The 26,258-nt window shown below is 45.5% G+C and overlaps 1 protein-coding gene across 1 annotated transcript in view; it reads right to left on the reverse strand.

The window, feature by feature from the left end:
- Positions 1-2,306: 2,306 nt before the first annotated feature.
- TTC7A (tetratricopeptide repeat domain 7A) overlaps positions 2,307-26,258 on the reverse strand; it is a 172,244-nt gene continuing 148,292 nt past the window's right edge. Inside the window, 1 exon segment of the mRNA XM_032102796.1 lies at positions 2,307-8,035. Coding sequence (XP_031958687.1) covers positions 7,814-8,035 — 222 coding nt within the window. The 3' untranslated portion in view covers positions 2,307-7,813.

Consider the following 26,258-nt stretch of genomic DNA (forward strand, 5'->3'; position numbering starts at 1 on the left):
TTGGTCTTTCATCTGGTGAAAAACGGGGATGAAATACCTCCCTTGCTACCCTTTGGGAAACTCTTCAGTATCCTCAAAGGAGTTATAACAGCAGCATCATTATAAGTGGGAAATGAATTGCTCTCTTGCTGGATTTAGCAGCTTCCTGTTTTGGAAACCCGAGATACCATCTCAAATTTCTGTTTGTTGTCAGCCTGGAAGAAGAGACTCAGAGGCTGCAAAGCCTCTGGTGAGGCAACGCTTCATTTGCTAATTGTCTCTGCCAGACAATGCCATTTACACTGAGCACAAAATCACCTCTAACCTCCACTGACCAGAAAATCGCTATATCCTTGAACTCCCATCCTTTTGAAACAGTACCCGGCACTGCAAACCCGGCCAGCGTGTGTCAGCCCCTCTCACTGGACAACAAAACACAGGGATAATTATTGCTGATTCATTCACAAGCATCCTGGTTGCCAGACATAATTACAGTATCATCAACTACTGCATTATAAAAAAAGATGTTTGACTTGTTATGCATAATGTAATGAAGCTTTTGCTTGAGGACCGTGCTGAGAGGCACGGGACTGGCATCTGCCCTAAGCACGCTGTGGAGGGGTCTGGGTCCTGTGTTCTCTGGCTGGACTGGGGTCTCTGGTGCAGGGTAGAGACAGAATTGACGTCCAGAGAGGTCTTTGCAGTCAGGAGGCTGGTGAGGGGCTGCTTGACATCTGCTCTTACTCTCACAGACTGAGGTTTTTGCATGTTTCTGTCAGAAAAGCTGCTGAAGCTGGGCTTCGCCTCTGTGAGAGCTCCTCAGTAAGGAAAATGTCCCGTTGTACAGTTTTTATTGCTCTTTTGCTTTTTTAGGCCATGTTACAATGCTTGCCATTTTTGCTGCATAAAATTCAGATGTTCTGCCTACCTGCTTCTCCTCCGTTAGCCAGATGATCACAGCAGCTGCATCAGTTCTAAATGGGATCAGACCTGAAAGTTGCAGCTCTGACAGGGCAATGACCTGCAAGGATTTTTTCCTCCACTGTTTAACACTTGCTTAAGTTGGAGCACTGAGAAAGTCTTTGAATCCTTCCCTTCAGGTGGTGGATCTGCAGGGATGGTTTGGCTGTGAGATGTCGCACTTTGTTTTGGAGACAATGCAGCAGAGGAAACTGGCTTGACAGCCACAGCTCACTTAAATGCTCCCGTGGCTGCTAATGGCAACAAATATGCCAGTGTTGCCCAGTGTTGCCCCTATCTTCTCTACCACCAGTCTTTAAAGAGCTGGAGGTTATTTTTCCTTTGTTCCAAAGACTGGTTCAGGCACGTCTGACTGGCATGTGACATTTCCTGAGGGATGTGGTTAAAGACAAAGTAAATGCTGGTGCTTTGGTGACTCCACAAAAATCTGATAGCCAGAGACTGTCATGGAAGAGGGCATCTGGAAAGCAGTGATGCTTCTCGTCTCTTCCCTTGGGAAGTTTATGGGACTGCTAAATATCAGGAACTGCTAAATATCTGGACCTCACACGAAGCAGGAATATATTATACGTATCTGAACATTCTGGTGCAGAAAGAAGTGGAGGCATGCATAAATCATTAAAAATTATATAAAATATATAATTATTAAAATTTATTAAATTATTCTTAATGACCTTTCAAGAGTATTGTGTCAAAATTATCACTGAAATGCAACTTGGTTCTCTGCAAGGGAAGAAGTGATTCTGTATTAAAGGTGGAGCTCCCAAACCAACTGGAGCTCCTTCCAGCAAAAATGAGGGGCAAAAAGGCTTTTTTTCTTCCCATTTAAACAGAAAGGGAGTATTAAACATCTGTGTGATGCAGAGAGGGTACCAGGCAATGTACCAGCAAACATGAGTTGCCTCCCTCAGAAGGGACTGAACAATGACATTCCCCAGCTTTTGCTGGGGTTCAGTTGCAAGCCTCCAGTTGGGCTCCTGCTTGGAGGGGCCATGGAAGCCTTCTCCTCCCTCCCTCCCTCCCTCTGTCCCCCACACCAGTGTTTTGCTTCCTCTCTGTATCGAGAGGGGGAAAAAGTCAGAGCCAGTATTTTATTCACTTCAATTTTCAATTTTTAAGACTGTACCAACAGCTGAAGGACTTAATTCTGTTACTGCCACAGAGGAACCTCGTTCTGCTTGAGTTATGCTGAATACACTCATAAACCAAAGTAGCCACAGTTATGAAGACATGTTCTTCAAAAAGCTCAATCTGAGTATGAAACTATGGGACGGACTTCTTAAAGCAGGCCCTCTTGAAACTTGCCCAAAAGATTATTGTGTAAATGCAAAGAATGCTCTGGAAGCTCTTGAATGGAGACATTTTATTTCCAAATAACCACAGGAGTAACTGTTTGTAGCAAAAAGATGATTAATGGCATTGTGGCCAAAATAAGGTGAGTCCCTAAACTTGACAGCATAGTATTTGCATATTACCTCGATGTTACAGTTTCTCACACTACCTTTTATTTTTACTGGAAGAAGCACAAGAAAAGCATGATGCTCACTTAAATCTCCACAAACCCAAACATCTGAAGCTGCATGGCTCCGTTTTCCTGGCTCTGTTCCTCTCTGAAGGCATGCCGCTGGCTTGCTCACTCTCGTTTTTCCCATGAACTACAGGGTATAGGCCAAAATACCCTTTGCAACTGGTAACTCCTAGGCACACTGGGTTCCAGTTAATATAACAACTGGACATTTCATAATGCTTGAAGCATCTGTGGCATGAATACATTAAAAGTCCTGAAATTAGCAGGAAATATAAGGAGCACTTTTTGTTTTCCACAGGGTCAATTTTATTAATTTCGTGGAAATATCTTACAGTGACAAAGTTAAGTTACATGGAAAACTGATTCTGACACCCGTGACAACAGTACGAGAGCGGCATGGAGGACATGCTTGGATGTGCAAAAGCTGAGCACCTCTCTGTGCACTGGCCCAGGGAGGTTCTTTACTTGTATCATCATGGGCTGCTACGCAACAGCGCAGCGTTGCATCCCTGTCAGTGGTTTCAGCCACCAACTGGAACGTGTTTCTGTGGGAAAACGAGCTGCATCTTTTAGTACCCAGTCACTTGGGAACCTGCCTTGGTTTGCTGGAGCTGAAGGCACAAGCCAGTTCATCAGAAGCCAAGTTGGAGGAAACATGTTGGCAATTGCTGGGTCAGTGGTTACCTCCCCTCCTGCCAACATCACTGACTGAGGGACGATTCAGCTTTCCATTTCTGGGAAAAAAACCTTCTATCTGATCATGCACTGATACTCTGCAGCACTGAACAACTCAGCAGTAGGGAAACTGACCCTTGGAGCCAGGCTTAGGGAGCAGTCTGAGGGTCACTGAACCAGCACAAGTGATGGGGTGTTGGTGAACAAGACCCACTGGGCTGGTGGCAGCAGCCACCTTGCAGGTGGCAGGCACCAGGGCAGTGCTGATGGGCACCCAGATGGGCACCACAGCTGCCCCTCCGGGCACAAAGCAGCCCCCCTCAGCCAAAAAAGGAGCGAGAGGTGTCTCAGCTCCACATGCCCATTGCATAATGGTCAAATATGCCTGTAATACAATTGAGTCAGAGGGAATTATTGCTGCACCACGGTTGCTTTGGGAAGCCTTTCTCTTGTAGGCTGAACTGCAACTATCAAATCTCTGTTGGGTTGGTTGAAAAAAGATCATGGCAGTGATGTCTTTTCACTAAAAAGGATTGTTTCCCACTCTGCTGTCAGTAAAAAGAAATACAAACTAGCCAAACTCATTCTTCACCAGGAGTCTCTGAAAATGGAACATTTTTGGACAAAATAACTGTAATTCAAACTGCAGCAACCAGTGCTATGCCTACTTTGGTACCCAGCCAGTGAATTTTGAAGTAAACACCCTCTAGGACTGTTCTCCATTTGGATTTATTAGTCATTACCAAGAAAAGATAATTAGCACTTGTGAAGCACTGTGATAATCAGCAGCATGAACTGTTACCAATAGAAACAGACCGGGGTCCTTGCGTGGCGCGGGAGGCTGCAGCTCCGCCGTTCTGTACAGAACGAGTACACAGGTGGGCAGACCCTCAGCTGGGGAATGCTCGTAACCAACTGCTCCAGTGGAGCTAATGACACTTTACATGGGCTAAGGGAGGGAGGGGAGCTGTTCCCTGGCCTGCTGGGCTTCTCCTTCTGTTATCCTGGAGGTAGAGTCATTTTTGTTACAATATACAATCCTTCTTGTTGGTCAAAGACAACGGCACATACTACTCCTTTACTGCACAACAGGAAAATAGAAGGTAATTATTTTTTCTCTTTGCATGCACTCTGCCAAAAAAATGGAAAAGAACCTTGTGGTGGAACAAGAGGAATGTGATACTTTAGGAAATGATGTGGGCTTTTTATCTTCCTCTTTCAAAACGAATGAATGAGAAAACTCTGTTAGACTCAAGTCAGTACTGAAACTTGCAGAATTGGTTCCCCATTGTTCCCCAAACTTCCATTACTTACGATGTGTTATAATCATATGAGAGATGGGATGTAAATCTTGCGTTCTTAAATCTCAAACCCTGAGCATTAAGCATGTCAGGCTCCCTGCCACGCGTATTACCGAGCTCAGGGAAGTAAGTCTATCAGATTTATCAACATTGCTGTCTGAATAAATACTACAACACATAGGCTTGTCTCAAGCAGTTGTCTTTGTTTCTCTGTATCTGCAAGTGTGAACAAAATCCATGCTGAGTGAGAGAGCTAGCATGTAAGTTTGGGAAGACTTCTGTTTTGGCGAGCACAATTAACAAATACAGCTGGAGGATTTAGCCCTGAAGTACTTTTAAGTCTGCAACAACCACTCTCTTTTCTGCATTGTACAGAGCATTTCAAGCCAATACAATACCCCTCCAGCCAAGAAGTGCTTTGTATTCTCTGGGAAGCATGCAGGAAATCTTGGGATTGAGTCCAGTATGCATGCAAAGTACTTTGCCTGCAATTGTTGAAGGGGCTGTGGTGTGGTGTGCTGGTAGAGGGTACCATACCCCTCTGATTCCTGTTGATGACGGCCTTTACTCACGCGCATCTTCCCTACCACACGTGCAGCAAAGGCTCTTAGGACTGAGATTCCAATGCCAGCAAGACTCATTAATGCACACAAGATGGAACTACCCTGGCAACATCTGACTTGATGCACTCAAAGTACTCATGAATGCTTGCCCCTCTCCCAGGAAAATGAGTGCTGTGGCAAGTCTGATTATCACCAGGATGAAGTTTGCCTGATAACAAACGCGATGGGCTGGTGGCTGTTTACAAGCTACGTGTGCAGCAGCAAATGGGTCCGTGAGTGTTTGCTTTTCAGCTGCTGCTGGGAAACAGGCACCCTCCTGCCAGGTCACAGACCAGCTACGTTACAGACCTCTGAAGGCAGTTCCCTGCTCGCAGAGGTGGATGTGTAGCTTGTGCTCCAACAGCCGCCCAGTACACGGAAGTTGCTATGGCAGTGCTTTGCAAATATACATTGCACAACGGAGCGGCGACGTGCCACCACACGGGCTCTGGTTTTGTGTCTTACACAGAAGGGTCGCTCCCACCCTGGGAACTGGGCAGCAGAACAAACACCAGAACAGAGTATCTATCTATACATGTATCTCTGCTTAAGTCCATTGTCAGATTGCATCTGACTCTGGAACTGGGTTTAAAACACCTGGGTAACAATTTACATATTATGTCAACAGCAGCATCTCTCCCCCTCCCCTTCCCTCTTTCCACCCTGCAGGGCAGAGCAAGCCGACTTCATAGCATCCTTCACAACAAAGCGTGTCTCAGCTGTGTCTTTTTGTCTTCATGAACCTCCTTTAATTCTGGTACTTTAACACCTACTCCTTCCTCTGCTGCTGGTGCTCTTGCAAACAAGAAATGCGGCTGGGGAACACCGTCTCCTTGGAAACCTGCCTCTGGCCTAAAAAAGTCCATTTGGGTGCCTGTGTGGCACTGGAAAGCCAGGGAACTCATGGGCTGAGCACCCTTCACGGCCGGGCTGCTTTCACCTGGAGTGAAATCAGCCTAGATCGGATCTGGAATCCCTCAGGGAACAGATACATAAGCTGGGCTATTGCATCTGCATCATTTAATGGGAAAAAATAAAAATATTGGCCTGGGAGTGCACCAGGCTGCTGCGAGGAACCTGAGAGCAGTGTGCTTCCCTCAGTGCAGGCATCGTGAGGGAAGGCTGGGGGCGGGAGTTCTTCGACGGTATGGGCTGGGAGCAGCACAAGGGCCCAGCTCTCCATTAGCCTGCAGATTTCCAAATAATTGTAAACAACGCTGACTTCAAGTCTGCTGCCAGAGCCTCAGGCTCTGTAAGAAATAACCCCATCTTATTTATTGCCTGAGGATATTATTATTTCCAGAATGAACTAGCTGTGGATCACAATACTGGGCAGAATTATAGTACAAAGTGTGCTTTAGTGCAAACTTACTTATGACATAGTCACAAATCTTCTTTGGATGAAAATGGGTGCAAAGCCCCAACTTTTTTTTTTTTTTTTTTTTTTTTTTTTCCAGAAAAGTGCAGCAAATTTTTGCCTCATCTTTACCTTGGGACTGGTCTGGACAGGGCTGGCTCTCGTGTGACAGCATGGTCCAGCTCCACCTCGCTGCCAAGGCCCTGGGGAGGTCACGCAGAGCTAAGGAGAGCTCAGCAGGGGCTGTGCCAGCTGCATCCCCTCCCTGGCTGTGCCAGCCGTGGGGAGGCTGTGTGGATTAGAAGCTCCTCAGTATTAGATCCTGCTGAAGGCTCAACTCCGTACCTCTACTGTGAAATTTCTACGGACAATCCAAAGATTCAGTTTTAAGGAAGAAACAATTCATATATAGACATAGTGCCTTCAGCACACTTTCCCTTAAAAGACCGCTGCCTTCTTCTGCATCATGAAAAGATGGATATGAAAATGTTTTGTGCCAGGAATGGTAATGCAGTAGAGCACAGAGTTCAGTCACTACATACTGGTAAACACTATATTCCTCACTAAACTGATGCAACAGGTGATTAATAAGAATGAAGGAATGAAGCTCAGAGTTTAAAATTAGCTACTTCATGTAAGGCCTTTCAATAAATATGCAAGTGGAGATACTTAGGTGTTTTTAATACTAGTTCAAGTGTGAACTGATTTGGTCTTTGGTCTTTCTGCTTTTGTGAATTATACTGCAATAGCAGCTTTATTTTTAAAAAAGTATTTTTAATTTAAATTGGTCTAGGCAAGTGCTACACTAAATATAGTGAGCATATACAGTATATAAAGGCAAGGCAGAAAAAGGATTATCAAAATAGCTGAAATTATTTTGTAAACAGCATATATTGCATGTCTATTTGGTGCAACTGTCATTCTTGTCCTGTCAGATCTGTGGGGAGACAGCCACAGGCTTAAACACAACTTGGTCAGGTTAGTTGGTGAATTTACCCCTATTTAGAGCAGGTCTGGGCTGTAATTCAGGGCTTGGGGGTTTTATCTTTAATGAACACTGAAAGGTGCAAGTGCTTTGAACACCTATACCTAGAATGATCTTTCTACAGTCACCTTGAACCAACACTTTGAAATAAGCCTTGCTATTAACTTGAACAGGAGGTTAGCCAGGCACCTGTGAAGAAAAAGGCATTCTCTGTTTTTGCCTGTTGCAAATTCTTCTACAGTTCATCTTGTCTAAGCCAAGCCTGTAGCCCTGAGCCCCGTCCTGGAATTACTTAGCCCAGTTCCAGGTTACAATGGCACTTCTCTGTTGGGCTTCTTCTTTGTTTATTTGCTTGGTGTTGGTGTCTGTCCACGCAATGAAAGTGCTTAGCTGCGGGGAAAAGCTTCAGAGCTCCCTGGGTATGACGGTGAACGGAATGACAGGACTGCTGGATTCAAGGTCCAGGGCAGTAAGGAAGCATTCGATGGCTGCTTCGTTTTTCCCCTGAGCTTGCAAGACCTCTCCAAGGCTGTTCCAGGCGATGTGACTGGTGGTCTGGGTGCGGACGGCATCTCTGAGGACTTTCTGGGCCAGTTCCCTCCGCCCAAGTCTGCTCAGCACCAGGCCCTGTCAACAAACAAGTGATGAGCAGTTAACAACAGCGCAGAAGAGAGGAAGAAAAGGAGCACCCCGAGCTCCCACCAAGCTGCCCTGCGAGTACAGGCACAGGAGTCCTATGGAGGGAGCATCTCCACCTATTCCTGAAGAATAAAAGTGATCAGTTGTCAAGTTCTGCGTTTTTTGATAGCAATGCGCAATTTAAAAAATAATTGTGAAAATAATTTTTTTTTAAGCAGATACTGATTCAGCTCTGCAAGGGCTCCTGCTGTGTGTTACTGGGAGAGCATATACTGCTGCTATACAAGAAGGGTTACAGGCCCTTTAAGCATCCCTCTCTCCTTGCCCAGAAAATATACACAGGTTTGACTACAGCCAGTATCTGAATTCATTCAGGCACATCTGCAACACCCAGCTGAGGCTGAGGTAAAGTCTCTTATCTCCTACATCCTGACCACACTGAGAGATCTTCTCAACAAACAGGGGGCAGAGGGATGTGGTCTCTTTCCAGCCTTCTAGAGGCAGGCTGCATGTAACAGCATGGGCTGTAACAGCTCCGTCCTCCTGCACTTCAATGTGGATCCTAAAGCAGTGTGGGGGAGGAGAAGGATGGAGGAACCTTGTTTAAAAAGCTGTCCTTAGGGTAAGAAAAGACACAAGTGGGTGTAACCATCTGGAACGAACAGGAGGGGGAGGATGAAAGAAGTGTTAGGAAGAACACGTTTTCCTATAGGGCTCTCATGGATGTGTCTGAACCCACAAAGCACCTAATGAGCCAGGCTCCCTGTTAATTACACAGCACACCGAGCCAGATGGTCATATGGGCTTTGCAGGCCACAACGCATCCGTGGCACTTCTCTGCTTCCTCCTGAAGGTGCACACACCAGAATGAACCTTCCATCAGCATGTTCATCCAGGTGTGGCCTCTGGAAGAAGCAGCCACCGCTGCCATGTCCCCAGCCAAGCTCTGCACGGCCTCTGCCTGCACTCACCCATGGAAATGCTGGCAAGTGAGATGACTTCATGCTTTTCCGGGGACAGTGTAGTAGGTGGATGCATATATATAAGGAAAAGCATTACCTTAATCTTTAATGTGTCTAATTGCCTTTTAGTGCATATGAAAAGATGTAAGAAACCTGAAATCTCTCACAACCAGAACCCAAGTAAATTTCTGATGAAAGAATGGTGATGCTTTTGGAAACAGTGAAGATTTTTCCTCTGTTTTGTTTGCCTTTACAAAAGTACCATTAAACACAGGGTGCATCAGCATCCTCAAGGCCAGTGAAAGTACTAATACCTACAGAAACACATTAATTTGCCAGAGAGAAAAATTAAGAAACACCCATTTAATGAAATATTGGCGGTTCTACAAAAATCTTCACTGCCTCTTCCTTACCCATAACCTTGACCTGAATAATCAACTCAGTATCAAATCTGATAATTTAGAGATGCAGTGGGGATGTTTTTTCTTTAGGTTTCTCTCTATGTAAGAAAACAACAAGGCAACAGGGTCTAACGTTACAATCCCCCTGGGAGCAGGCATAGGTGGCACAGAGGTACCCTGGTGGGAGAGGCTGGTTCCCCTGGAGGTAGCTGCCTGGAGATGGCTGCAGGCACGTAATGACAGACTGGAAGGAATTTGTGCAATTATAATTTGAGTCACCCGCTTGACAGGGATAATGAGGCATAGAAAGGGCAAGTAGTGTGGCCATAGCAAATCTGCTGCTGAGCCAAGAATAGACAGGAGCTATCTCAGCTCAAGTTTGTCCTCAACCACAAACCCACTCTTCCTAAAACCTCCTCCTGTTGCACTGACCGAGCAGAGCCATTGTGCTCTCTGGTGGCCGGGGACCCAGCGCTGTCCTCACCCTGACACATCGAGCCTCTCAGTGCTCTCAGAGGGCTGCTGGCCCCGGAGGCACAGGGGCCAGCGAGCCCATGCAGCTGCTGCCTGTCATCCCTCTCCAACGAGGAGGGGAATTCCCTGCCCGGCTGACATCTCGCGCCTCTCAACAATGCTGCAGTGAAATCCACCTCATCATAAACTGCTCGTGCAGCACAGCTCCCTTGCATGCCCCAGCACCCTTGCCGGTCAACAACCAGAGCCTGGTGTGGCTTCCCTGCCGGGGCTCCCCAGTGTTCGCTGTGCCTGTGCTCGAGGCCCCAGGAGGAGCACACCCAGCTGCTGTGCCCACCGGGGGCAGATGCCCACCAGAAGTGCAGCTCATATGAAAATTTGCTCTTTGGTATTCAGTGCTTTCCAGTTTGCCAGTTTAGCTAAAAAAAAAACCATCTGTGAACCCTCAGAGAGAGCTATTCCAGGCTCCCCAAAGCCAGGAGAAGGCCTCCTGTTGATGCTGCAATATACTGCATGAGTGAAAAACTGCTATTTTTTTGGAGGAAGTATTTGCTAAAAGAGTTCGAGATTTTCACCTCCTCCTTGCTTACATGCACAACTGTTGGTGCCAAATGCTGCCCAGGTCCGTGGCCCTTCCCAGGCGTGCCACTATCCTGCTTCCCCCTTCTGGTGAGGAACAGCCCCATGCCCTCTTCCTGCACACATGCCTGGACTTCCATGCAGTGTGGGCACAGGACACTGGGCTGCAGGCCTCAGCCCACACGGAGACTGGGGATTGGTCAACCCAGGTCTGCCAATGCTCCCCAGCCCCAGCACAGAGACCTAGTCCTCTGCCCAGAGTGAGCTGTGACAGATGGTGTCAGCCTTTTAGCGAGGCTTAACTGAAGCGGCACAAACATGCTGCTGATGTTTAAAGGACAGGTTGAACATCATTAATTCTGTGTGCAGGAGAGCTTCTTGCTTTGCGTTTCCTCTCTCCCCTCCTCCCCACACCACTCCTTGCAAACCACAAGCATTTTGAGAGCTGGAGGCTGCACAAACCCCAAGCCTCAAGAAGACGCAGCACTGAGCACTTGAGTTTTTGTTTCCCTGAGGTATTTGCACTTGAGAGCTTCTCCTTGCTACTGAATTTCTCATTTCCCCATGGAGTCTGGCTTGCTATAAACAATGCCTGCATGTTGTTGCTATGTAGGTCCAGTTGGAATCTGTCTACAGTGCAAAAGAAAAAAATTATATATAAATTCAGAAAGCCACCCACTGACAGGCAATTTGTATTTTTATCTGGAAGATTTTTTTTAAAAAAGATTTTTCTAATGGAAGTTCAGCTCCTGAGTTTCTATGGAAACTCATCTGCTTGGTGTGCATGCATAATTTCATAAAGTCAGATCTCAGGAAGATGAGCAATTAGTATAAATACAAGCAGGAATGTGATTAAGGGTTTCATCCTCTTACTCCTGAAAATGGAGGTTGGGATGGGGTTTTGTTGTCTGTCCTCGGATTCTATTTGTGTTTTTGCCAAACCAATGCAGAAACTGGTGTACAAGGTAGCCTGACTCCTCTGCCACCTCCTGGCTAGCACTGGCACTTCTGGTTTTGCCCAGTGACTTTCCTCCCAAAGATGACAAACACCTCTAAGTACGGCCTTCCCCGTCAGTGGCGTTGGTACTGAGTCAGACCCTAAGGAGCAATGAGGACAGGCTTATTTTTAAACTCAAGCAAATTATAAATAGTGAAAAAATCCCAAACCAACTCAAAAGGTGACTGGGAATAGTTTTTCCTTCAAACTCCTGTGGGCAGCACATCCCTAGGGCTCCCACCCCAGGCCCATGTCAGCCACACACAGGCGTTTCATGGCCTGCTTGCACCAATGCAGCTGCACAGCGCTGGGATGTGAACTCACTCACTCGAGGAGGCCCGAGGGTACCCTCTGCAAATTAATTTGATTTCTTCCTTAGGTCTGAAGATGTACCTTGGGTCTTGCAAACAGAGGCAGAGTGGTGAGGGCAGAGTACAAGCCAGACTGTAAAAGACGGCGCTGGAAGCTGTGGCAGAAGCTCATCTGAGGTGAAGGGCTGCGGCACAGCGAGAGCGGGACAGTCTAGCGGGGTATGAAGGCTGAGAGGGGACAGCGAATCTGCTCTGCTGATTTAGTGTGCCTTATGCTGACAGCTGGACTCCTGAATTGATGGGTTTTAATTTCATGGAACAGAGGGTGCCTATGGGAAGCTTTTCCAAAGGTGTTTTTGACCTCGTCTGCATGCAAAACAAACAGAACCTAAACCACTTCTATGGTGACACCGGACTGGACTCCCTTGCCTTCAGTGACATGATACTTAGTAACTGATACTTGAGTGAGGCTATTTTTGTTTTAGAATAGGAGAGCCATATCTCAATTTAAGTTAGATGAGAAAAAAGTGACTTATTTTCAATTTTCACTAATAAAGAGAGTGAGCATAAACCACACTTGAAGTCCCACTTTTAGAAGGTAGTGAAATTTCTATCTGTGCCTTTATTTCCTTAGAGTTTGGCAAAACCTCTTCAAATGTTAGCTCATAAAATTCCCAGAAAATATTGCAGGAAGACATTATGGAAGACTACAAAGTAAGCCTCATGTACAAGCTGGAGTTTATTTTTAGTAACGAAAATCAAAACTTCCTTTGCAAATGTTTAGTTCAAACACCTGATGAGCTGCAGGGAATTGTCTCCTTCCAAATAGGCGGCACAGATTAGCTTGTCCTTTCCTTTAGGGCTTGCATTGGAAAGAGATGTCCAGAAAAACATTTCATTTCATTCCTGGAAGGTTGCTTTTTGTTGTATTTGCAAGGTCATCTCATTTTTGGAGAATCTGTATAGGTGGATTAGACTCTATCCTTTACAAACAGATTTTAATAATCATATTAAATGCAAATTCTCACTGTCTTTGCATGAGACTCTAATTCCAAAGTGAGGTTGTCTCTGGTGCTTGTCTCTGCTCAGCACAGCATTTCTGCCTATTATTGTCTGAATACCTTAAGAAGTTTCCAGAATAAATCAGGCTCCGCTGCTGGGCTTCCTTAAGTGCATTATTTAATTAATTTCAAGGTAAATGCAGTATCCTTACTGTCTACTCCAATTTGTAATATGGACATGTCACTCGTGGTTAGTAGGAGGGTAATCAGCAGCTGGCAAAAGCAGGGCAGGCTGCAGAAAAGTGCTCGTTCAGAAGTGTGCTTATTCAGCAGAACCCTACAAAAAGCCTTTCAAGATGCATTTGGCATTTGGTGATAACAGTCTCATGTAGCAGAAAAATCCGCACTGCTACAGGGCAACATACGCTTCTGTAATTATTTAGCAATCAGAATAAGTTGTAAGCAAAATCTGTTGCATAAAGCATGAAATATCAGAGTCCTTCTGGAAAATGGCAAAGATTAACACTGGAAATCCTAGGTCTCCTAGAATATAGACAGACATGTAAGTAGCCAATTGCTCTGTGATTCTTTCCCCCTACATTCACGACCTTTGCCTCTCTGAAGAGCCAGGATTTTTTTTAGCTGTGAGCAGTGAAGTGAGATTTTGTTGTGCTGTCACTTAGCCACGCAGCGCCTGGCAGCGTGGGGGTAGCTAATCACCCATTTTGCTGATTCAGTCCAGGTTGTGGTGAACCTGAGCTATACATCTGAGCTCTGTTCCCTGAAAAGACACTGTAGGAGTACATGGAGCAGTCAGGGTCCTCTCACTGAACTGAGTTAGAGACCTCATCTTAATTTGTTGCCCTAACAAAGGATGACTGGGATTCACTTCTGGCAGAAAGCTTGTCTTTCAGTGTTTCTGCTGCCTCCTTTGTTGAGAGCTGTTGAGAGCAGCTTTTCCTCCTCTTCCTTCCCCCCCTCCTCTGCCCATGCTGCTGCATCCCCTGTCAGTCAGTGACGCCGAAGTGCTGCATTTGATAAAGCAGAGGAGGGGCAGGAGAAGGGAGGAGAGGGAAGGCAGGCAGGGCCACTGCAAAACACCGAATGTGGAAAGGAGAAACGAACGAACGCCACTGGTGGGGGGGAACTGGCAAGTGCTGGGAAAAGCAAAAAACCTGAGATTGCATCATGATTTGTAGCACTTGTGCACTGCCTGTGGGTTTAACTCAGTAGGCTCAGCCTGGAGACTTCAGCTCCAGTACTGCAGGCACCAAAAGGCAGCCCAGCCTTTGCTGTTTAAACTTCACTGCAGCCTCTTTGTGTGCTACAGAGGAGTGTGAGGGAATGGAAGAAATGAGACTGCAAGGAGGCATCAGGAGAGAGACCAGCTGAGTGTGAAGACAGTGACGACTTAAGCCCACCAGAGACCTGGGCACATGGATACGCCTTATCAGTCACACCAAGGTAGTGCTTGCAGGGAGAGAAGGAAAAAGCAAAAAGAAAGAAAAAGACCTAAAGTGGTGAAGTCCTGAAGAGAGGGACACCCCCTCCCTTAGCCTGCCAATGTGTTTTCCAAGGCAGTGAGTAACTGCAAAGGCAGCATCTCACCCGGGCCCCCTGTGAGGCCGAGGCACCCCCTGCCCCGCAGAAGGGAAGCCTTGTGCCGTGCTGCACACACTGCCCTCTGCCCAGGCTTGCTGTCTCTCTTTGAGTTCATCAAACGTTAGCAGGGATGTTTCTACCGTGTTTGAAGCTTAAATGTGATAAAACATTTATTGACATAAAAAGCAAACCCTAAGGCAGCATCTCAAACCAGGAGGCTCTGATCTCTTCACAGGGAGGCTCATACAAGCCTAGGGAGAATGAAGAGTTTTTCTGCCTTGTTGGATTGTCATCACTTAAGCTTCATGCAAAGCAGAATCGTTTGCTGCATGCTGAATATTCTCTAGACAGTTCTTCCTTTGCTGAGACCTACACGGAGATGAAGCAGTAAGCAACGAAACCTAACAGGATGCCCTCAACCACACATCTGAGAGCAACTACATCCAGTATTTGTTTCCCAGTCTCTTTTCCTAGGGAAGGGAAGATTTCTCCCAGCCCTGATCTTAGCAGTTGTCATAGTAATGTTGCAATAGAGCACACAGGAGATTCAACTACGACTCAGGCTCATGGTGTCATCTGTAAAAATATGCATCAAAAGGAGGTCCCAAACTAATCATAAATAACAATTTAGAACACATAATTTATAACCTAAGGTCCCAATTCTGCTATGCATTGTAATGGCTTCCCTGGCAGAAAGCTTTGCTGAAGTTAGTGAGATTCAGCCTAGATACATCCAAGTATTTCAAAATCTGTGCAGAACTGAAACTGATAACAATCAGCAAAGAGAGAAAAGGCATGTAACACACATGCAGGATGTTGAAGAGTGGCAGGCAACCTGCTGGCTAAAGCACTCGACTAGAAAGCAGTTGCTGTGCTCCACTGGCTGCTAATATATTTCACATTGAATAATTTGTCATTACTCAGGAACAATTCCAACAGCAGGGACAGGGTCAAGGGACAAGCTTTGGGAAGCAGAAGTCCTGGGTTTAAGTGTTCTCAGGCTAAGGAGGGTTGAGAACTTGCCTTTCTTGCACCCAGGGAGTACATGCTAATTTCTAGCAAATGTTTTAAGAAGGTGGGGCAGCTGTTAAGCCCCCCATTGCCCCAGGGGGGTAAAAACTCTGCCCTTATTTTGATAGTAAGCAGGTGCCTATGTTTTGTTGCACCTTACACGATGTTGCTGCAGATAGTTAGGGAATGTCTAGGCTTAAGCACTGGACACCCAATTAATCTGAGTGTCCACAGTGTGCTGAAGAATAGGGAATTTCTGTTTTCTTAGGTATCTCTCCAGTGCCAATGCTGGATCTTTCCCCAGTTTTTAATGCACTGCTTTGCAACAAAGGAGGGGCTGATGCACCCATTTCCTATGCATGTTACCTTCCCCTCTGCAAACAGAGTAAATCTTGTCTGACTATGAGTCATGAACAGGTTCTCACAGATAACAGTTTCAGCTCTGCCGAGCCTCAGTCCCACAGAACTTATCACCAGAGCAAGTGCTGCATATGGTATGGTGCTGAGGAGGGGCGCAGGGCAGCGAAGACACGCTGACAGAAGCACACAGCATGCCAATGTAGATTACAGCAGATGTCTTCTGAAAGGAGAGCCGAGGTATTTAAAATATCTTAATTTGCTTAGTTTTCCACTACTGGCAGTCTCTGGGATAGCATGTGATTAATGACATCCTCCACACAACTACAGCCAGAGCCTCCGCCTGCAGTATCGCAGCTGAGCGCTGAGCTTAGCTGAGCTGCTGGGAAACACAGCGAGCTGGGCAGGAACACACTGCTGTGGTCCAGCCAGTGCCTCCACATTCTGCTACAGTGCCTCTGATCCCACAAGGAGTACGTTTCCTGATCGTCTCTTAACACAGGATCTCTCCTAAATCATGAACCTCCATGTACAAAGAGATTTTGCTGAATTACAGGTTGCATTTTGTGTTACATGCTCAAAAGAGAATGAACAAAGAAACCCCTTGAGAAGGTAAAGACTTGATAAATACTGCACATAACATCAGCATAAATGGAAGCTCCAGCAACACTGGAGAGCTGTGATGTTTTCATGTTTCCCATTTGTTTGGCAAGAAGGGACTTCTGCTTCTCTTGACTGTGACCAGCTTGGTGTGTATCAGGACAGCTTGCTGAAAACCTGGAAGTCTTGCTAGTTCCCACGCCCCTGTTTGTGCAGCTGTGTTGTATGTACCAGGAGGCAGCATATTCTGCTATTGTGCTACACACTTTGTTATTTACTGTATTACTACAGTCTATAACTCTGCCCTGTCCTGCGATAACAAGCAGCCTAAATAGCACAGAATTTAAACTAATAACCGGTTTGCTTGTTTATGAAAAACAGTGTTGGAAGGTTGAAGTATAAAGGGGATAGCCATTCCATCCCTTCTCCCTTCTGACAGTTCCCTGAGCACTTTCTGAAACACCATTTATGAGTTCAGCTGCAGACCAATTTGACTACTACAATCTCTAGGCTTTAATTTGATCTTGGAGCAAAGCATGATCGGAGGACAATACTACTTAGTAAAATTGCAGTGGTATCTCAAGGTCTGTGTACAGGAAACCGTAACTAAAGCTAGTAATCACCTGGAAGATCAGGTTGGAGCTCAGTTGAGAAGCATCTGCTGCAGGTTAAGATCAGGCCAAGGACAACTGGATGCAAGTTTTATTCTCCAGAGATGACTGAACCACCCCAGAAACTCAAGGGGTTTAAGAAATGTATTGGGTTCTTCTCTAGTAAGGTGTTACTCACACTTTGGAGAAGAGATCAGAGAAGAGCTGGGGAGTTTTGTCTTGCAGGATTTTACTGTGGTTTCTAAAGTTATATAAACAGAGCCTGAATAACGTGATAATGAGCACCTCGGGGACATGGAGAACAACTTTCCATAACAGAGGAAAGCAAGTGATTGGCACAGAAAAACAGGAGCTACAGATTCCCTGGAAACGGGGATAATCCACCTCTGAGAAGCAGAGCACCAGCCCTCCCGCTAATGGACTGAAATCTCTGCGCTGTGCACTGGATCAGATCTGCTCCTTCCAGCGACCCCAAATGCCCCATCAGGTATATATCAGCCTTTCGCTGATACGGGGACTGCGCAGTTCCCCCAGGAGAGGAAATGGCCCCTCACAGTGTCTAAGTGATGGCTTCGGTGACAGGGAATCGCTGATCACTTTGTTTGCGATGGCTTCACTGTCTCCTCTGCATGGAGGAAGGAAGCCTGGTAACTGCAGAGGAAGAGAATGGGCAACAAACCAGCAAAACAACTCTGTCAGCTCCTAACTGGTGCTCAGGAGCCCTGATCCTGCTGCACTGCCAGGGATTTGCTCCGATGGCTGGGCTACAGAAGCTGCCAGCTAACTAATGGATTTGCTGGGAGGATGGCCGTGGGGGAGGGCGGCTTCTGCAGCAAACAGAAATGAGGGGAACAAAGTGTTTGCAATTCCTTGGACACTGAGTGAGCTGACACACAAACTTATTAACGTGAGTATCCAGAATGCTCATTTCTCCTCTGGGAGCCAGTGACTAGAGGCAAAGCCAAGTTTTCTCCCTCAAGCTCAGCTGCTTCAACACAAAAATTTGAATTAAGAGGCTGCTCTAAGGATTGCTTTTCCCCAAGGAGAGCTTAGAGCAGTTATTTTGGGATATCTGAAGCACAGGAACATTCCTGGGATTCTGCAATAAACTTCAGAGTTGGGAAAACAGAATCTGCTAACCAGCCATGGTTTGGAAGGAGACTACCAATCATCTCCAAAAGCCAAATGTTGCTCTACTGTTGCCCTACTTGGTGGAGATGCAAAAGGTCTGTGCTGGACAGGCATCACATCCATTGGGAGAGCTTCTCTTAGGGTCAGATTAGAATTAGTTTTGGTGGTTCTCTCCAGCCCAGCCCATAACCCACCTGTGTGAGACTGCAGGGTACTGCTGTGGTACTGACAGGCAGAAGGCAGCTGTCCTGATTTCCCTCAGCATGTCTGGGGATGCTCCCTGCAACCACCGCCTTACGCGCCGCGAGCTGCCAACACTTGCTGGGGAATTCCAGTGGAGAGCACCGTCCCACAGGAGACTGTGCTGATGGTCCACCAGCAAGTGCTGCGCTGCTGACATGCCATTTTTGGAAGGAGGTGTAACTAGCTATGTCACCCTGCAGAGCAGGCTGAAAATAGGATTGCACTCACTGTGCCATGTGGCTCAATGGTATGTCAGGACATGTATTTTTAGGAAATTCCTCCTTTGGGCAGAAAGGGTGAAGAGCATGGCCTGGTTTGCAGGCTGCTGGCTTTGCCCAGATCTTTCATTCTAGAGTGTGGGAGCATGTCACTCACCAGTCGGTCTGTGGAGGCTCCCAGAGCCTGGGTACAGTGCTAGTCCTAGTCACCTCCTGATCAGGGTGGCTGTGAAAGGGTAAAAGATGACTGGTCTGGAGCTGTGCTTTTTTTTGTTTCAATGCATGCATGCTTGCTCTCTCTTTGCTGGTGCCTTCAGGGAGGGAACTGACCTCCAACAGAGCAGAGATAAAGAAAAAAGTAAGGAAGATCAATGTCTTGGGAAGACTACGGTCCCTGAAGAGCAACAATAGAAATGTACCTTTCAGAATGAATGTGTGAGTGGAATAAGGAGCTCAGAGAAGATACCTCATGCAGAGAAGAAACAGAGAGAGAGAGGGAGAGAAAAGTGGACGGTAAGTAGGGAATTTGCCTCTGGTGAGGTGCTTTCTGGGTGCAGCATAATGAAAAAATGCAGTACACCTCCAGGCCCAGCCAGTTACTGATGCACAGACAGTGCTGTGAAAAGGACAAGGCAAGGCAGTGCTGGACTCAGAATCAGTGTCTGACAGACACTTGCTGGCTTCCTCTTTTCCCCAGAACATCATTCCTATCAGGCAGCATGTGTTCAGCTCCAGCATCTGGGTTGTGATTTTTTGGCAGCTGCACAAAATCTCTGCTATTAAATCCCACCTGCCAGTCTCATGTCTGCTCCCAGAGACCTTTGCCTGTTAGCAAATGTTTCAAAATCACACTGCCAGGCACAGCACATCATTCTACAACCATACCTCAGGCAAAAACCCTCATGCAAGGTCTCCTTTTAACTTCAGTGGGCTGCAGAAGGGAAAGGCTAGAGGACAGGCCTCTAGAAGACAGCCAGAAATATTCATTTAGGTCATGGCTTGCACTGAATTCCTTTCAGCACTAATGTGAAACAGCTATTTTCCCCCTGAATCATCTGAATAATACTTTTTTGTCTGAGACATATTAAGAAGCTTTCTTTTGAGACACGTTCCATGCTAGAGCTGCGCAGGGAGAATTTGTGAACTTTGTTCACCGGAATCTGTTCATGTGAAGTTGTTCTTCCCCTCTTTAAAATTCTTCCTTTCCATTCTCTTGCTTCTTAGCAGCCCAGATGAGCAATGCTATCAGTACGATGTGTGCATACTGTATGTCCACTCTTGAAACAGTTCCTTAGTAAACAAAATGCAGAAATACAGCTTGCTCATCTATCTTGGATAAGAGCTCTACCCACAGAAATAACTGCAATTTTTAATTCTGCATGGCGAGAAAGGGTCTAAACTTCCACATAAATCATCTGCTGTACTATTTCACAATCTGATTTTCCCTGGCATAAGCCTAGGCAATGAGGCTGTGCTTCTGGTGCAAAGGACAACATCTCCTGGAGATGAAACAAGCTACTTGATTATGGTATCTCTAAAATTGCAAACAAAAGAGACAATCAGTGCTTTTTGATGTGGACATCTGTCAGCAGAGAAACAACTGCTAATTGTCATGTAATAAGCATACCAGACACTTCCATAGCAGCCATCTTTCTGGAAGTCAAGCATGAAAAAAATGTTACTCATCCAAGCACCAAGCATATTTTGTCTGAATCTGGCTGCATTTCTGCAACTGTTTAAAACTCCAAAGTGATACAATGCTCTTTTACAGACAGATACTTGAGATCAAAATACTTAGCCAAAATATGTAATGGTTTTTGTTGGCATGTGGTTAAGGTATCTAGCTTTATATTCTAGTATTTACATTTTAGTTTTAGAAGCAATGTAGGTGTAGTGAGAAAAGGTGCCGGTATCTCACATAAATACAAGCACGTGGGATTTGTAGAGAATTGGTTCAGCAGCAGAACCATTCAGTTGCACTTCATTCAGAGAAGTCCTTGCTCCCACAGAAGCACTGTAGGAGCTGTCAGTTTGGCAGCTACATGGCTCTACATGAGCTCTGAGCAATGCTGAAGCAGCGCAATGCTGTCTAAAAGCCATGTGCGGGGAGAATAGCTAATTCTCTTTGTGTGAAAGGATGGACTCTACACAGACTGCCAACTATAGAATCCATACATGTAATTTCCTAGAGCATCTGCACACCTCCCTTGCAGGCATGGGCTCATCAGCCCGTCACTTAATTGAAGAGAATGGAAAAAATAGCTGCAACCTCTCCAGGAACAACAGGTAAGGCGATGTCTTCTAATGACTGAACCAGGTTTGAACCAACCAAGAACTTCTCTGGAGCATCTCTTGTTTAGATGGCACCCAAGCTGCCTGCACTACAGACCAGTTATTTTGATGGTTACAAAGTTTGGCAGTAGTCTAATGATGGATACTGTATTTGGAATGAATTTTCTCGAGGGCTGCCAGAGAACTGCTTGATCATCAATTAAGTGGTTAATCTCTCCTGATTTTCAGCAAAATGGTAAAAAACTCGACTGCCTAAGCGTAAGAAGCGTGGTAACTGCTGCAATCACACAGAACCATATACATAAGATACATTTTAGCACTGCCCAGAGTCCTAAGCAACAAAAACAAAATAACAAACATCATGAAGTCTTTTTTATCCGTACGGAGTGAACAGAACGCTTAGAGAGCAATAAAAGCTCCAGCACTGCATCTCTAGTCTAGCAAAGCCTTTTCATTTTAATGAGGTTGGTCTGTCTTTCTCCCAGGAGGAATAGGCGTGGGTACATTAAATGAACCAGCCTGCATCTTTGAGATGCCCAGGGAGGCAGCATGGAAAAGACCCATGGTGTCTGGGGAGCACGGGAGACAGAAAATGAGGAGAGGGGCATCTTCAGTTGCTACTGTGTCAAAGCCTCAACAAAACACAGACTACAGCAGCAGCAGCCCCTGATGGGGATGATGTACTTGTAAAACATTTACATTTTCAGCAGGATGTTTCTAATTAAACTGAATTGGTTTGCACACCTGCTGGGAGTGACTGCTCTGCACCTCATCTCCCGCTTCTACTTGAGCACAGAGGATGCAACTGCCGAGGCTACCACACAGCACTGTGTTCCTTTTGTGCACTGACAGTAATTGAGAAAATGGATGGCAACAGCCGGGTTTGTGTTTGCTACCGTTCTAGGAAGCACTTTATTTTCTCTCTGTTTTTTTTTTTTCCTCCCAGATCATCAGAGGTTTTACAGCCCTTCTGCAAGACTGGGTGACTGACAGGGCTTTGTGTAGTTTCCTGACTGTAGGATATTACGATTGATGCTGGTATTAAACCCCTCAGGTCCGAGGAAGGAACCCGCTCAGATCCTGGCTAGGATCAGATCGCAAGGGAAAGGATGGTATTGAAGCATACCATGATTGGTAGTGCAAGGCACAACAGCCAGCTGTCACTAAGCACTTCTTACCATGTTTTATGAGCACAGCCTGACTCAAACATTTTAAGAAAGGGTTTTATTAATACTGTGTTATATTGTCTGAGGCATTTATGGTTTTGCCCAGAAAAGTCTGAGACAACCAAACCTCCAGAGAAAGCTGCTAAAACTGTGTGGACAGTCTGCAGGACTTCTGGCTTATCACTGCTGTCCTAGGCTCCCTTTCTGCATGTTTAGGGAGCCAGCAGTTGTCAGTGAGATGTAAGTCATACCTCAAAAGAATACTTGAATGCAATGGCCTTGTTGTACTGCGGCATTGCCCTGCCGTGAAATGAGAAAAATGCACTTACTGTGCCGAGGCAGCAGGTCAGCATCCCAAATGTTCTCCCCTCCAAGAAGCTCACTGGGTCAGAATAATTCTGTTTTGGATTGTACAGGACAGTCTCCTGGGTAACACGCTTCACAGCAATGCTTGGGGGGAACACGCCCTTGAATGCAAGGCAGTCAATGAGATTTATAATTACTGTGTTTTATAACCTGGTTCATTCAGGCAGGGAAGGATACTGCTGAAGGGAGCTCAAACAAGAGAAATCATCTATCTGCAGCTATGCAAATAATTGTTGTTAATGTGGTCTAAATCCCAGATGTCAAAAGGCGCTCTTTTGGCCACTGTGCTGTCCAGAGTCACACAAAAAATGCACACACTGGTTTTAAACTCAGGTGGCTGTAGGACATGGAACTCTGACTTCGGTTACCCTCTCCCAGAGAAGGGAATGTAAAATCCACTCTGTATCACTGAAATCTTCTGACTGCATTAAGCGAAGTCTTGGCTCAAGGCCAGGTCCCAGCTGTCCCTGTAGTGATAATGACCGCTCTCCCCCGGGGTGCTGGGCACAGGCAGAATCCAGCTGCATTTTCACACACGCACACATGTAAATTGTCTGAACACGGTGGTGTTAATGCTTCTGGGACGGCAAACTGAACCTATAGATGTCTCATCAACAGCGAGCCCCATGCAGAATGCATTTTATTTTTGGAAAAGCCTGGAGGTAAAAAAAAATCTCCTGGTACAGTTTATCTGATGCTTTGTTTTTGAGTGTCCTTGATGCGTAACAGCATGCTATCATCTCTAAAGATTAAAAACAATCCCTTCTTATTGCTCTACTGGGTATTTTCAAAGAAATTCATGCACAGATGAAAACAAATAAAAACAATGCCCAGTGGCTCTGAAGAGATCCTGGGCCTCTAGTTTCAAGTAGTCTGGAGACAATTTTAAACAAACACAGACCTCCTAAAATCCTCAGCTACAGCTCCAATGAGGACATGAAGACAAAACTTCAGTAGCTTCAACAGGGTGAGGCTGGTGGAGGATTTTCAGCATCATCTCCATTTTGTGGTTTTTAGGGTACAGCTTAACTAAGATCTAGAGTTTATCACATGCAACACTGCATTTTCATTATTTCTTGAACTGTAGCTTCAAGTTAAATAACAACACCTTTGTTCAGGCTTGGTTTAAACAAAAATTCAGAGTAACCAGATTGGTTTTCATGATGTTCAAGTCTGGGGTTTTTAATGGACTATGGCAAGGATGGAGAAAGTCACCCCCTTAACATCAGTGCAGGACTGGGGCCCAAAACGACTGAATTAAACACAGTGTAAACTGAGAGGGCCTCAGGCACTGATGAAGGAACAGTTCAGCTCACTTCAGTTAACATGTCTTTTGCTTTTACCCACTTGGCTTCCTTGTTCCGAGGATATGGCCCAGTACAAGAACGAAATCCCTCCCCCAGCCCCTGTTCTGCTTCCAGTGTTTGCTGCTGGCTAGCTCTGATGGACAGTTGCAGGATTTCTCTTAAGGAGAAATCTATGTGACACTGCTGCACTTAGGGAAGTCTGAAAACAGGCTTTTTTCTTTTTCTTCACTCCTGCTTCTGCACTGGCTTTGCTCAGACTGGAAAGCACTCTGCCAAGGCATACTTGAGGGTTTGGTTTTTAATGGCTGGGCAAAATCATTCACAACATCACCTGTGAAGCAAAATAATTCCAGATGGAACTAAGCATAAGATGCTTGGGCCAAGCACACGAAGTTGAGTACGTGAGTATTGATTTAGGGGTGTTTGTGGTATGGAGGATAACAGAGATAATACTGAATAAAAAACCATGCTCTCTTGATGATAAACAGCCCCACAATGCAGTGTATCACAATGCACAGAAAGGAGGACACAGCAGGTCATCTTCAGATTATTCCTGCTGCAGACTTTCATTGCATTTTTAGAAAATCTCTCATTTATTTCTAAATTAACCTTACATCTGCTGTGCACTGCCCACCTACTTTACTGCAGTTGAAATTTCTTTGCTTTTAAGTCTGTATGCTGTCTGGGGTGTTGAAACCCCTCTCACGTTCTTGGACAGTAATACAAAAAAATCCCTCTGTGGCCCTCCCTCAGCCTCTTTAAGGCATTAGACTGGTTGCTTATCTGTGTTTGTTAACCTTGGCCATCCCCTATGCTCTGCTGTGAAGCCAGTGCTGCTGACCACACTGCTGTTAGTTGGCTGCTTGTGGCGCAGAAGCACTACAGCAGCATTTAAGATGTACAGCACTGCAGAAAGGCAGTTACTTTCAAGGCTTTCTTTGCCTCTTCTGCTTTGGATGGGGATTACTGGAAGCACAGTGACTTGCTTTGGGAGAACTCGTTTTATCCTGTCCCTGGTTTACCTCTTGAAGTGCTGTTTTCCCAGCATACTGGGGGAGCTGTGGAGGCATGAGATACCTGTGTTGCATGAAGTGAGGGACAGCAATGTTCAAGCTAGTTAGGTTAGTTAGGCTTGTCAAAGCTCTACGCAGCAGTCCTAGTCACCGGCGGAAGGGGAGCATGTGGGGCAGCCACACCCACACAGCTGTTCCTCTAACCCCCTTCCCTTGAGAAAAACAGCTCAAGCCTAGGAAGTGTTAAAGGCATGCCACAGACATTTCTTCTTTGCCGCAAGCACTGGGATATTCTGCCATAGTTACCTAAAAGCCATCATAATTCCTTTTAATTTGAAAGGCTTCACCTTTCACCATCTATGGTATCTGAGCAAAGGAAGTCTCTCCTAAAGGGAGCTCTCTTCTAATAGGAGATAGGGAGAGGCAGTCCTGGTTCTTCTCAAACTGTGGCAGGCTCTATGACCACTGAGATGGAAAAAGTTTGCAAATCGTCTAGTTCAAAGTATGCAAAAATAGCAGGGCTACAATTCCAACAAGGCTGCTCTTCTGTCCCTGCTTGATGCCAGCTTGTGAGAGTGAAAATGACTAGTGCAAGACTATCAAGACTTAATCCATTGTAGAATTTCAGTTGTATGAATTTGATTTGAAAGGATTTATGCTACATGTATGTATCATGACTTGTCATTGCTGCCTGCACTGACACTACATTATGTGAGCATTCTTATTCCAGAGACTAGCTGCATTGATAAAATCACTTGATACAGCTGACCAAGCTAAAAATAAATATATAAAAAATAGGCTGGTTTTTGGCTCAAGGATCTCACATATACACCATTTTTACTTTGTGATGCTGCTATTTTTGACGTTGCTATTTTATATTTTCTGGCTTGGGAAAGCTAATTTCAAACAATGGGTTAGTTGCAAACTACTTCCTTTGATTGTTCTTCCTTCACTACTCAAAGTATGAGATAAGTTAAAATTATATATGCTTCAAGTTAGTCTGATCTGCTGTGTCAGCCAGCAAACAATATATAATATAGAATTTCTCAGAGAACACAAAACCTGTGAGCTAAGAAAGTCTTCTAATCACTGGTGACTATGGTGAGGTTAAAAAAAAAAATTCAAGTTGCAGAAATGTGAAATTAACACCTATCTCAAATACATTACAATCCTTTATCATTAGTGGAAAGCAGTCCTGAGTTTTCAAGGTTGCTTGGTCAACATATTTGTGGTATTCCAGGAAGAGCAAGGAATGCTAAGGTGAGGGTTTCTGCTCCTGAAGCCTGGAATTCTCCAGGGCTTGTGGGTTTTACTGGTCTCTCTCTAGATTTATTTACTTTTCTTGCTCTCAAGGCAAGACTGTTTTCAGGCAAACAGGATACCAAATGGTCCATGAACCCAGTGCTGATGATACTGCAGGCAATTTTGCTCTTAATGTGCATGAAATATGTGCAGAATCTCTTACTCTCACTGAAGTCACAAGGAGAACTGGTATCTGCTTGTACTGCAGAAGCCTGTTCTGAACTATCCTCGCGTAAATAATCTCAGTTCAGAAAAGATTTAAATGCT

The sequence above is a fragment of the Corvus moneduloides genome, chromosome 3, assembly GCF_009650955.1.
Source record: "Corvus moneduloides isolate bCorMon1 chromosome 3, bCorMon1.pri, whole genome shotgun sequence".
In the NCBI taxonomy this organism is placed as follows: domain Eukaryota; kingdom Metazoa; phylum Chordata; class Aves; order Passeriformes; family Corvidae; genus Corvus; species Corvus moneduloides.